Here is a 12835-nt window from a genome sequence, read left to right as displayed (position 1 = left end):
TGGAAGGTATACTAAAACCGTCAAGTTAATGTCATTTAACTTGAGGGGTAAATCAGATCCGTCAATTTAATGTGCTCAGACCAACGGGAGTTTCTAAACGGCCAAGCCAAATATATTAATTTGGGGGGTATATTGAGTCTGTCAAGTTAATACTCCCTCCTTGCCATAATGTAGTGCATATAAGATTTTTAAAAAGTCAAACAATGTTAACTTTGACCAAGTTTTTTGATGAAAATATCTACATCTATCATACTAAAAATATACATTATGAGGAATCTAATGATATTGATTCGATACTAAAGATGTTGATATTTTCTCCTACATACATGATCAAAGTTTACATCGTTTGATTTTTAAAATTTGTATACGCGCCCACAATTTATTCTGGCAAGGAGGGAGTACAATTTATTCTGAACGGCATAATTTTGCGATCGACTTGAGAGGTATATTAGAACCGTCAAGTTAATGTGATATATCTTGAGCGGCATAAGTTTACAGTCAATAAAATTCATTTTCTTGATGGACCGGTGCGGGCCTCTTGAGGAAATTCAATCCCAAGAATCAGAGATTTTCTAGTAGTGACGGGGACTTTTATCGCTTCCTCGCACGCTGCCTGCTGCCCGGATTTGGCGTGGTTGCAGAGCCGTGAACAGATCTTTTTTTTTCTTTCTAAGGACTAGTTCAGCTGTCTCTATGGCGAACGAATTTGGATCCTATTCGGGCTTCCAACCGGATTTTAGCGTGGAGCTGCTCAAACCCTTACTTCCACCAGACTTGGTATAGCTCTGTCTCTATATAACTTACGAACAGAAAATTGTGAAGTCCTTAAAAAGAAAGTGAAGGACGACATCCACATACGATCGACTGGAGGACACAAACTTTGCCTAGCAGAACATTTGTTACCGTTATTATGCGATGCACAGTCTGAATCCCTTTTGCACATCTTTCGTGCAAATACAAGCGACAAAATCTGGCATGAGTGCCAAAATTTGAAGGAAAAAATACCCTTAAAAACTAGAGTCCTAGGAGAATTACGCCCATGGGGAAACAATTAATAGTCTAATTTTGTGGCAGCAGAAAGTAATATCTCCCCTATTTCTGTACACAGTTAGTGCATAGGTCTGCTCCTCCAGCAGTAATGCAGTATACAAAAGAATTCTGGAACGTCCTATTCTTCCAATAGTGCATAAGCTTTAGAAAATCGTGTAGTTGGAGAATAAGTTCATGAGGTTGTTTAAGGCTTCAGGATAGAACTTCCTTGCGAATAAATAGCAAGGTCTCTTCAGTCCATTCCATAAGCAAGGCCTCTGCAAAAGCTCTCTCTGCATTCAATGACAATAAGAAAAGTGCACCATACTTAAGAAGGGATAATCTGATGTTTCTCCAAGAAGACATAGGTTGATGTTATTTAGAACTAAGAAGCCAAATTACACACAGAATTGTGTCAATACATTTGAAAACTGACTAGCCATGCAATATGGTAAAAACAATTTGTAGAATGTGCTCCTTAATATCATTTACAACTTAATGCAAAATCACATGTAAGTATTGCCCCGTGTAGTTGAAAACTAAAAACACGGAGAAGATTATGGTAACATTTTTGCTATCATGTGTCGTTGTATTTGATAATCACTAGAAGCTGTGCAAAATATGCAAGAGCCCATTAGGTCATATTCGTAAATCGAAATAATCATAATCAAATGGGATCCACTCTAATTAATTTCACGCGTCACTTATCAGCAACTGAGATGGCTTACGCAAACAGTCAGCAAGAAGACCCTCCCCTGATCTTTTTACACTGTATGTTGTGGTAACTTTTGGATTTCCCTTGGCGCCATGGTAACTTCATGGATTGTGGGCCCCAATTGCAGGATAGTTTACGATGTCAATCATGTAAGGCAGGTGGTCATTTTAACAAAAGACAATCTCGTGAATGGCATGGGAATAAGAAGTGGTGTATTTGCCATCATGATGAAACAATTAAGCATCGCTTTTTTGAATGCAAGTTGGCTCCCAAATAGATTATGTTTTAGATGTTGAAACCATCTCCAACATGTATTTGAATGTTACCTTTTGTGCGTATATGCTAGTAAAAGTACACGGTGAAAATAATTTCATGACAAATCTGGTGTTACCATATTTACATTATCATTCAGGGTATCTTTGTACTTTTTATTAACTGGGATATTTTTATTCTTAGTAGTCAAAGTAACAACACTATGACTGCATGTTGTTTCAAGAAGTCTTGTACTTTTGCACTGAGGTAGTACAATTAACATGCATCAGTAATCCATAGAACCTGGCGCTATGTTTGTTAATTGATACATTGGTGAGCATATTTGTATGTGTAATTTTGCATGATAATATGCTGAGAGCCCAAAGTCAAAATTTCAGGCTTTGGTAAATTAGTTAGACCATAGGTGCAAACTAATACAGAGAGAGGAAGGCACCTTTTCATCACTGGTGATATGGGAGCTCACATCTATGGACTGCAGAGACACAAAAGTTAGAATCATCCGCATAAAAACTAAATAGATGGTCATCTAAAGTGAGAAGATACCAAAAAAGGGTACACATACTGTCATATTCTTCAGGAGTTCATAAGTGACATCCTTAGCTCGAAAAGATCTGGGGTGCCACTTTCCTTCAGACCAATCAACATAAGTCACAGACCAGTTAGCAATCCCAGCAGGATCCATCATCTGGTTGATACAAATGTGAGCTCTCAATTTCAGAAGAAAGTAGCGACAATGATAAGTTCAGATAAAACAGGTCATTATGCGCAGAACTACTGACATGGAACAGTGTTGGCAAGTAATGCTCATCCGCATAGCAGTTGCGACCCTCTTCCATCCCCGGCTGCAAAGAGATTATAAAGCACGATTAGAGATTTTAGTACTATATACAACTAAAATTCACTAAGAAGAGATAATGCTTTGCAACAAACAGAACAGAATGAGACAAGTGATAATAAATAACAGTAGAGATTGTGCATTTTGCACTGATGATATAACCCGTACAGAATGTAGACGGACAACTTAGCCGACCTAAAAGTGATCTGGAAGCTAGAAGTGGGGCATTCTCCTTGCTCTCATTATGTGAGACCAGCTTTATAAAAAGAACTTGGTAAATTAACTCCAAAGGTACTATGATGTAAAGTCTACACAATGTGCAGGCCAGACTACCATAAGATGGATCTGATTACCTTGCAGAAACGCCTGAATTTAGAATAATAAAGGCTATCCGCGATCACAACCATTGCATGCTGCCTCTTGATTGAAAACCACTGAAATAGTTCATAAATATTGTTGATATCAGTTCAAGTAAGAAACATCGTTGTATATAAAAAACTAGGACACACCATAAGAAATACAAGCAAATATAAAACCGAAACTAAAGCTGGGAATTTATTTAAAACAGGAACTATGCTTGTCAATGATGACCTATGCTTCATATCCCATTATTTGATTCGTAACATCATTTTTCTTGGCGCCATCACAAACCAAAGTATGTGAACTTGCATGAGAAATGATAAACTTACCTGCGAGCCCTTACGAAATTCAGTCTCTCGAACCTCAGGTAACATATTCTTTGAGTATCTAAATACTCCATGTGGCCCAGGATCGTCAAAGCTGGGAAAATTGAGAGCCGTGAAATTTAAGTTAGTTGCACATCAGTTAAGAAAAAAAACAAATAGTTTCTGATGCAAGGAAGTGCTTTGCAATAACCTGGATAATGATGTAACTGATAAGAATGTAAAAAATCTTAGGAACAAAACAAGGACTCACCAGTCAAGAAAACTATGTTTCGATCCCATCAGAAAATCATAAACATAGTCAAAGTTGTGTAGAGGAACACAGCTGCCATCATTGTGCAAGAAATAGTTCAGAGCCGGGAGACCTTTTCACGCAAGAAAGTGGGATTGGACAAAATTTGCGTCGTGGGTCACCTGTCAGAAAGTAATACGAATTGTTGGTTGTCGATGTCTTCTAGGGCCTTTGCCAACAACCTCCTCTCTGCATCAACCATAGAAATCATACCCCACCCTACCTGAGAAAAATTGCCAATATCAGTGCGTTCAAAGCATAATAAATACATAAATAACATTTTCCTGTTTTCTAAGTTTTAAGACCAGACCAAACCTATATAATCGATTCCCCTGCAGCTATAAGAATTAATTTCAAAAACATTCATGCTGGCGTAAGAAATATTGAGTGGCTCGTCAAAATAAAATTGCTCTCTAATAACATTATTAGTTAATTTAAGTTACTTCTTCAGTAAAGTTATGGTACCAAAGAATACTACTATTGAGTTCAGGAAAACCATGGTTTCGCCAGGATAAATATTACGCGCTCTTAAAAGTTACCTCTCTGCTTTATACAGTGGGCCATTATCAGATGTCCAGTGCTATTAGTTCTTTCGGTTTTACAGGCAATGTTGTCGAGGACAAAACTTCACGACAAATACTAAAAGATATCCAAATAACATAGTATCATTATCTCCAAAATTATTTAATCACTGCTCTGTCCACCTCAGTATTATTCATGAATGAAAATGTATTAGGTGTTCACCAAGGCTTTCATTCTTGGAGAAGAATTACCTTATCACTGTGTATTTCTCGGTCAATAAATACAGGACTGACATGTTCAGGCTTCTCACGTGAAGCATGGACATATATTGTATATCTTCCCTCATGGCCCTGCAGAGATGAAGGGAAATGACATGGGAAGAAAATTTCAACACAAGTGTTCGGCATGGTCCTTGAACTAAAATGCTACCCACAGAAAAACGCAAGTAAAATGGAGAATACTCATTTGACTTTAGAAAAGATGGATCCAGTAACAAGGTATGCTTATGGTAAGATATTATCATACTCCATCCGGCCCAAATTAGTTGGCGCAGCCATGTACTATGTCTAGTACAAGTGTGCTCCGAAGCTGCGTCAATTAATTTTTGTTTATCTTGCAGGAAACAAGATTATACTAGCTAGTAGAGAGAATAGAGAACAAATAAAACGAAACACGTGCCTTAAATACCAAACTATGACACTTCTCTATCTTTTTTATGACTGGTGGTGACTGATGGTAATTAGTCCATTCTCTAATCCTTAGGTAGTAAACTGGAAATCACAAATACAGTATAAGAAAACTAATCATATAATGCATATATAGAGAAAAGAACATCACCAGGTACCTTAAAGAACAACTCCCATAATTTCTCAAATGGCAATTTGCCCGGAGTCAAGAACATGAAAGCAATTTTGGGATTCCTGGATGGAAAAGGTGGTGTCGACAGGATCTGCCTGAAGACAACACGCGCAGCAGTCTCTTCGTCAGTCAGTTCCCGGGCAGGTTCTGAAGGAAACCAGTCCCTGACGGGGTAAGTATAATCCTGGGGTGGGTAGAGATAAGCCCAGAGTACGGTGATCACAATGAAAGCCACAGCCACTGATATCCATAAGCGTCTTCGTGGAGCCGCCCTTGCGCGAGGCAATGGAACACCCTTCATATCGCCGCCGTCCGATGGCCACAGCTGCTGCCACTTCATACTTTTTTACCTCTAGCAGTAAAATGTCCCACCTTCATTGTTCTCAGAGTTTACCTGACCTAGAGACCATCTAGTAGGACAACTCCCACTGTAAAATATGAAACAAGCTGCCTGCTGCAAAATGGAAAGAGAAAATGATTTTTTTATTAAACTTGTTTGTCAGATGTGTAACAATGCAAATCAAAATGATACTGCGATTACAAGGCTACTCCAAACCCAACTGGTTTTGTCAGGTTACGATTTACTCGGAAGTAAAAGTCATGTTTGATTTTATTTGCACTTTCTCTCACTAAATAAATATATTATTACATACCAATAACCAAAAATAATCTCAAACACACATATAAGTGCGCTTTATTTGTATTAGAAGAGGCGCAAACAACCAAATGTTGGAAGGCCCAGAAATCACATATCCACTAGATCACACCCCCACATTTCGGTCATCAATGGCAAATTAAGATCACAATTACACAAATGCATTTTGTACTTCATGAGAATTATTTCTATTAATTTATATTATTCAGAGCCTATAATAGGAGGCCCAAAGAATTATGGAAGTGAGAATTGTAGAGTATCACATCACTCTTTCTGCCATGTTTGTCCTCGAAGGCTGTTCACAGAATACTCCACTGGATTTAGCCTTGATAATCTTGATCCATGAGTCATGACCAGCATGTGCTCATCAGCCGCCATTTCATATTTCGTTGGGACGGAAATTGTCACAGATAACATATTGGGTCATAAGTCATAACACTTCTCTTATGGAAACTATCAATGTGTTTGCCACTCAAATAAATGATGGAATTTGATCGTGCATCAAATGGTTCGATCTAACATGATTGTTGAGGATCAAAAGGGATAAGGAAAATCTTGATTACACTCGGAGGTCCAATATGTCGTTCTGGTGCGTCAGATAGGTGACCGTACGTTTGATTTTGCAGTTGAACGAGTTTGGAGGCCCACAGAATAATTTACTCGAACTATAAATTAGACGCATAAATACCATCAAAATTCGCCTCAACTTTATGGCCCCCGAAACACAAAATGTCATCAAAATTCTTCTCTAGGAACTGGAACTAGTGTAGCAACAACACGGGAAGGCATCATCAGGCGCGCTGTTCCTAGCTCCTGAATTCGTGATCCCAACGATTAATTCCCCAACCAGAAGCCATGATCCATGATCACAATGCGGAGGAATGAAATGTTTCCCAGGAGAGACTCGAGACGTCGGCGTACCTGGATGGATGGGTTCGCCGGCGAGGCCGATCGATCCGAGAAACCGCCGGGCAGAAACGCATGCAGGAGGTACGTGGGATTTTTTCGCGGAATGTGGAGCGAGCGTAGGGCGCTCGGTTGGAGAAGGACCAAGAAAATTGTTTTCATTCTCTCTTTTTTTTTCCGCGTGGCATTTATAGTTGGCGGAGAACGCGGACAGGAACAGAATCCGTCGAGTGCTCAGCTCGAGGGGACATATGCAGTTGGTACCGAGGTCCTGTTTGATGTTTGATTCCAAGGAATTTAAAAGCACACGAAGAGGAGAAACTTAAAATAGTATATGGAGTATATCAATGACATGTGAAATCCTAGAAATCAAACACGCATGAATTAGTTGCAGAAACCTTTTGGTGGCACCGCAGAAAAATTGCAGGGAATTTCCATAGAGATTGAGGAAATACCATATTTATCATAGATACATAGGAAATTTTTCAACAGATTTAACCTTGTTCTGGAAATCTTATAGAATCTATAATAACTAAATTGGAGCAACCCACTAAGTGATTTCTCTTAACATGCAAGCTGTCCACATCACCAGCCTGCCACCTCACAAAAACTACTCATGCAAGCATGCCACGTCATGAAATAAATTATCAGTTTTTATTGCTTTGTATCATCCGAACGATTTAATAGCAGACTGTATACCCTGCACATTCCTCTTCCGCTTCCCAGCTCCAATTAATGTATATATGACTATATATATACCTGCCCATTCCTCTTCGGTTTCCCAGCTCCAATTAATCCGCTCCAATAAACATACCTCCCGTACTTCCTTTTATTACTCCTCCCAACCCTCGTGCGATTACAATTCCCATTTCCACCAACCAGAGCAAGGTGTCCGAAGGCCGTCTCTGGCTGCTGTGTCAATCTCGGCTGCAGTATTGGTGATTCCGTCTAATTTTTGCTGTTGATTTCAAAACCTCAAGGTGCGCCATCCACTCAGCGCATCATTTTTCTCCTTCGTAGTTGCTTTTCATGTTCAAGCTTTCCCCAAGAACCAGCACATTCTTTGCTTTTTTCCGTCCCTTTTATGTTTGGTTTTGGATGATCTGCCACCTCTGATTAATGTTCATCATTTAGTTGGAAGCAAAGGAGACGAGTTTAGAGGATCAAAGATGCATGAAAACTACAGTAACGGAAGACAGGGACAGCGGCGCCAATGGCGATCTCAGATGCCACTACGACCAGTGGAAGTATAGGTGCTTACCATTTCTACGCATTATCCGTTTTATTAGGGAGGCTCTCAATTCTTTCATGCCCATATTTTTATTTTGTGCCTGTAAGGATTGAAGCATACCTATATTATGTTGTCATGGCAACTTTGTAACTTCAAATTGTATATATAGACTGTAAGAATAAAGTACAAGGAAATTCTTACCCCGCAGCGGAAGGCAATCCATCTTCCGTTTTCCTCTCTTGATGTGAGTTGATAAATTCATTACTCCAACCAAAGTGGAGTGATAATTATTTCCTGCAGTTGTGTATATTCTCGTGGCTTAGAGATTTCTGTAATGCCTTTTGTTATGGTTTTTGCTCCGGAAAACCGCATCTGATCGCGGGCACAGATGAGCTCTTTTTCTGGACCACTCGTTCGCGCGGGGAGAGGTGGTCTGCAACTGTTCCTTCATACGTATGTCTGTGCAGTCTGCTTCCGCCGGCCCCACACCTGCGCCGTACACGGATATCAGTTGACGGTGTGTACCGTGTGTGCAAAGACGGTCAACGAGCGCGAGCTTGGCGTCGGAGATGGCCTTCTTGGTGTCGGCGGCGGCCCGCCCTCCCCCGCCGGCCTCGCGCTCCCGCCGTGGGTGACATGTCCGCGTAGGAGCCTTCGCCGAGGCCCGGCCGTGAACGCGCGCGAGCTCGCAGCCCACCTCGCCGGCGTGGTCTGGCGCGTGGTTCTCGTCCGGTTCGACCCTCAGCTGGGCCTCATCGACCTCCTCGAGCCGGCACTCGACGGGCGCGCGCGACACGCGGCGAACGCGCTGCTCGCCGTCGCACTGCTCACGGCTGCTGGGTTCCATGCCCCACTCCAGCTAGGTGTACGAGTGTGCAGCTGCTGCGGTTCGGCGTCCAGGTTCCTAAGCTCTCACGCGAGCATCTCCAAGTCATGGAGCTTCTACACGAGTGTTGCCCTGCTCTGGAATGGTGGTAGGGCGCGGCGGGGTCCAGGGGATTGGGCTCGGCGAGCCTGCCGCCGGCCTCGAGGAACATCTGGAACATGCGGCTGCCCCCGCTGCCGCCCCCCCCCCCCCTCCCCCCTCTCCTCGTACTCGTCCTCGTCGTCGGCGCTGGCGCCGGACTCCCCGACGACGCCGAGATCGGTGGCGTCGAAGGCGAGGTCGTCGGGCAGGGCGGTGGCCCCGAGGAGGATCTCGGACTGCGCGCGGCGGTGCCTGGCCGCGCGGCGCGGCGGGGAGTCCTCCGGCGTGGGCGCGACGTCCGATCCCGCGGCGGAGTTGGAGGCGGGCGGGCGACCATGGTTGGTGGGATCTGGGAGGGCGTCGGAGGGGTCGTGCGCCCGTTAAACTCCTGTACCTCCGTCACGCCGTATCGCTCGGCACTATACGCGTAGACAACTGGTCCTTGCACTGTAACTAACCGCTTCTGCCAAGCCTGCTCACACCCCAAGGACAAATGTGCGGTCCATAAAAAGAGCTCATCTGAGCTCGGGATCAGAAACGCCTCGTCCTTTTTGCTCCCACTACTGATCTATTCAATCATTTTTGCAAGCTATCTTTATTATTTTGTCCACTAAACTATTTTGCTCCATCTTCTTTGATGCAGAAGGAGATTTGAGTTCTGCGGCCTACGGTTATGAAGCTTCTTACTAATTTCATTCATCCTTTACTCTTCCAATCTTTTATTTATCCCTGATTTTGGTGTGCATCCCATATCATTTGTCTGCCCCCAAAAAAGATGTATTACCGATTCAGATAGGCGAAATAACACATGTCCGTTGGCATTTCATAGCCACATGTGTGAATCATTTCACCCAGCTTATTCAATTTCAGATGCAATTTCTTTATTTTCTTGAAGTGCAGCACTTTCACACAATGATTATCTTCATTGTCTACACTACTCCTATTTTTTAGAAGCATTCAAACATCACTATTTTGTTGATTATTACACAATCTGCAGCCAAATGGTATTAACATGAAGTCTGATATCAACCAAGAACTCATATTTAAGGAAATACAAGTTTGCTTCCCATGAAATTATTAAATTATAAATAAAGAACGTATAACACACACGTGCCATGTGTGGTGATTAGATGTTAATCTTGATCTGAGTGTACAATTTATATAATTATAAAGTGTTAAAAAATCTGCCTCAAAAATATGGCTAAGCATCATACAAAGAAATATGAGTAGTGTACGCCTTATGTTTATTCTAATACATTGTAATTTTTTTGTATTCTCATGTTCCGCAGCAACGCGCGGGGAATCATCTAGTTATTGTATAGGAAAGCAACCTATAGAAATTTGTTATCATCATTTGTAATTAATGAGAATTAACTAAATTTTAGTATAAATTATGTTGCTAAGGGAAGGTCTCGTTCCTCTAGCCATCAATGGGGTATGCTGACTCCAAAGCTACCTGTATCGTCTGCCTTCATCAATGTTGGCGTTTTGGCCTCCGCGCTGGCATTCAGTGCCTTGGCATTTTTAGCAGACCATTGGCGGCCATTTTCTTCCGCAGCCGCATCTTCGTCGTCTTCAAATACGATTGCCACGACATACTCACCATCAAGATCTTCGACGAGACCATGTATCACCGCCACTACAACTCAAACGAGGATGGCTAGGCGAGGGGAAGATGAAGATGCTAGAGTCCTCTACTATGTTTATAAATCTCTAGTTTATTATATCAATTTGAAGCAAATTGTCTCCAAATATTTTTTTTGCGAAAACTTTTGTCAAGAAATATATATGCAGTCTATGTATTGACCGAATGGATTGATAAACTACAGATATACCGTGTTGTATATGGTAGCTAACTAACTAGGAAGGTTAGGATCTGATTGAGATATGTTGTATGTCGGTTGTAAAGACTTGAGCTGTAAGTTGATCAGTAATATAAATACATCACGGACGTGATCCTTGTTGGCACGATCCTTACCCTACCAATACTCGTTTCTTGTTATGGTATCATAGCCACAATCGGCCTAAACAAAAAAAATCCCAGATCCCATCTACGTACCCGCTGCATCTTCTCCGATGGTGACCACGTCGGCCTTCAGCGATGCGACATCCGCATCCAAGAGCAGCGGCGGCAACTCCTCAAAGCTGTCCAACCCAAGGCTCGTCTTTGGGCCGAGTTCATCGTCATCATCATCGTCCTCCGCCGGGCCGTTCAACTTCGCCCCGCTGATCACCGTCAGGCTCAGCAACGACAACTACCTATACTAGCGCGCTCAGGTAACTCAAGTTCTTCGGAGTCATCTTCTTCTTGGCTTTGTGGATGGCAGCTTCCCCTGTCCACCGCCGGAGATCGACAACCCGAAGGTTGTGGAGGATTCCAAGGCCCCTGCCCTCATCTACAACCCAGAGTACACTACGTGGCATCAGCAGGACGCCGCGATCATCTCCACCATCATGTCTACATCGACAGAACCTGTGCAGGGCTTGATCCTCTTTACCACCACTGCCCAGGATGCATGGGCGGCACTCGCCGCTAGCTTCTCCTCGCAATCGACTCCGAGGTTCATGGCTATACGTGGCCAACTTCGGGATCTGAAGAAGCTCGACAGCACCATCACCACCTACTTCAACAAGGCGCAGGGTCTCGCCGACACGCTCACGTCGATCGGCGAGCCACTTCGTCCGCAGGAATTCATCGGCTACGTCCTCGCGGGCTTGGACAAAGATTACGACTCTATCCACGCCGCCATCTCCAATCGGACTACTCCGATCACCATTCGCGAGTTGTACGCGCAACTCCTGGCAACGGAGCAGCGGCTTGAGGCGCACAAGTCTGAGCTCCGTGGTGGTCGTGACTTCCACTCCGCCAACGCCACTGGATACTCCAAGGGCGGCAAGGTTCCCTACCCCCGAGCGGTGATGTTCGCTCGGATCCTCGTCATCAACCCCGGCCGGTCTTCACCAACAAACCACCGGCCGGACCTGTGTTTCACACCGGCGGTGGCTTCCCCAATCGTGGCGGTAGAGGCGGAGGCGGCTACAACATCGGCGGCCGATCACGCCATGGCGATGAGCGTGGTGATTGAGGTGGCCGCACTGAAGATGCAAACCGGCCAATCTGTCAAATCTGTGACAAGGTTGGTCACATTGCGTCTCGATGCTTCAAGAGGTTCAAGACCGACTACCTTGGTGTCGACAACGACGGTCGTTACATGGATCGCCAAGTCGCCAACGCCACTACCTCACATGGCCAGACTACCGCCTACAACGTAGATGCCGGGTGGTACATGGACACGGGCGCGACCGATCACCTCACCAACCGTCTTGACAAGCTCACCATGAAGGAGGACTACAATGGCAGCAATCAAGTTCATGCGGCAAACGGTACTGGTATGCATATTCATCATATTGGCCATTCTAGTCTCCCTACTCCTTCATCTAAATCTTTGCATCTTAGAGGTGTTCTACATGTTCCATCTGTTACTCATAGTCTACTTTCAGTTCGTAGGTTCACTATTGATAACAAGGTCTTTATTGAGTTTCATCCAAAAAAAAATCTTGTTAAGGACCGGTACACGAGGTTCATTCTTCTTAGTGGGAGGTGTCATGGCGGTCTCTATCGGCTTGATGAGAATCTCCTTCCAAATACATCTTCAGTGGAATAAAAGTGTCGCGGGACAAGTAGCACTATCGTTTAGGGCATCCTTCTACACAAATAGTTCAACATGTTTTACATCATCGTCAGCTTCCTTCATCAAATGTGTCTAATAATGTAATTTGCGACGCTTGTCAACAAGGCAAGAGCCACCAGTTGTCGTTTTCTCTCTAGTCGTGTAATTTCAGCACCTCTTGAAATCATTTACTCCGAT

At 43.4% G+C, this 12835-nt stretch overlaps 1 protein-coding gene across 2 annotated transcripts; it reads right to left on the bottom strand.

Moving 5' to 3' along the window:
• Nucleotides 1-879: 879 nt before the first annotated feature.
• On the bottom strand, nt 880-6936 carry LOC127314494 (glycosyltransferase BC10). Of its 2 annotated transcripts, none has more exons than XM_051344958.2 (11): nt 6784-6936; nt 5194-5661; nt 4601-4699; nt 3950-4050; nt 3789-3860; nt 3542-3632; nt 3206-3286; nt 2797-2859; nt 2580-2702; nt 2451-2489; nt 880-1322 (listed from the first exon to the last, which is right to left on the bottom strand). In XM_051344958.2, exons 2-11 carry the CDS (start codon nt 5545-5547, stop codon nt 1194-1196), a joined length of 1152 nt encoding a protein of 383 aa, XP_051200918.1. In that variant the 5' UTR covers nt 5548-5661; nt 6784-6936; the 3' UTR covers nt 880-1193. The 2 variants fall into 2 exon arrangements, with proteins under 2 accessions (XP_051200918.1, XP_051200919.1); XM_051344959.2 differs by having other exon boundaries at nt 5194-5658.
• Between the last annotated feature and the right edge of the window lie 5899 nt (nt 6937-12835).

Source organism: Lolium perenne, chromosome 7, assembly GCF_019359855.2.
Source record: "Lolium perenne isolate Kyuss_39 chromosome 7, Kyuss_2.0, whole genome shotgun sequence".
Classification (NCBI taxonomy): Eukaryota; Viridiplantae; Streptophyta; class Magnoliopsida; order Poales; family Poaceae; genus Lolium; species Lolium perenne.
The sequence above is the reverse complement of the archived record's forward strand: the minus strand, read 5'-3'. Positions and strand labels throughout refer to the sequence as shown.

Bases quoted from the DNA above. Each gene is read 5' to 3' on its own strand.
- LOC127314494 (XM_051344958.2), bottom strand. From the start codon at position 5,547: ATGAAGTGGCAGCAGCTGTGGCCATCGGACGGCGGCGATATGAAGGGT. The intron at 3,633-3,788 runs GTGAGTCCTTGT...CAATTTTCCCAG, and splicing joins AAACATAGTTTTCTTGACTG to CTTTGACGATCCTGGGCCAC. The intron at 2,703-2,796 runs GTCAGTAGTTCT...TGTATCAACCAG, and splicing joins ACTTGCCAACACTGTTCCAT to ATGATGGATCCTGCTGGGAT.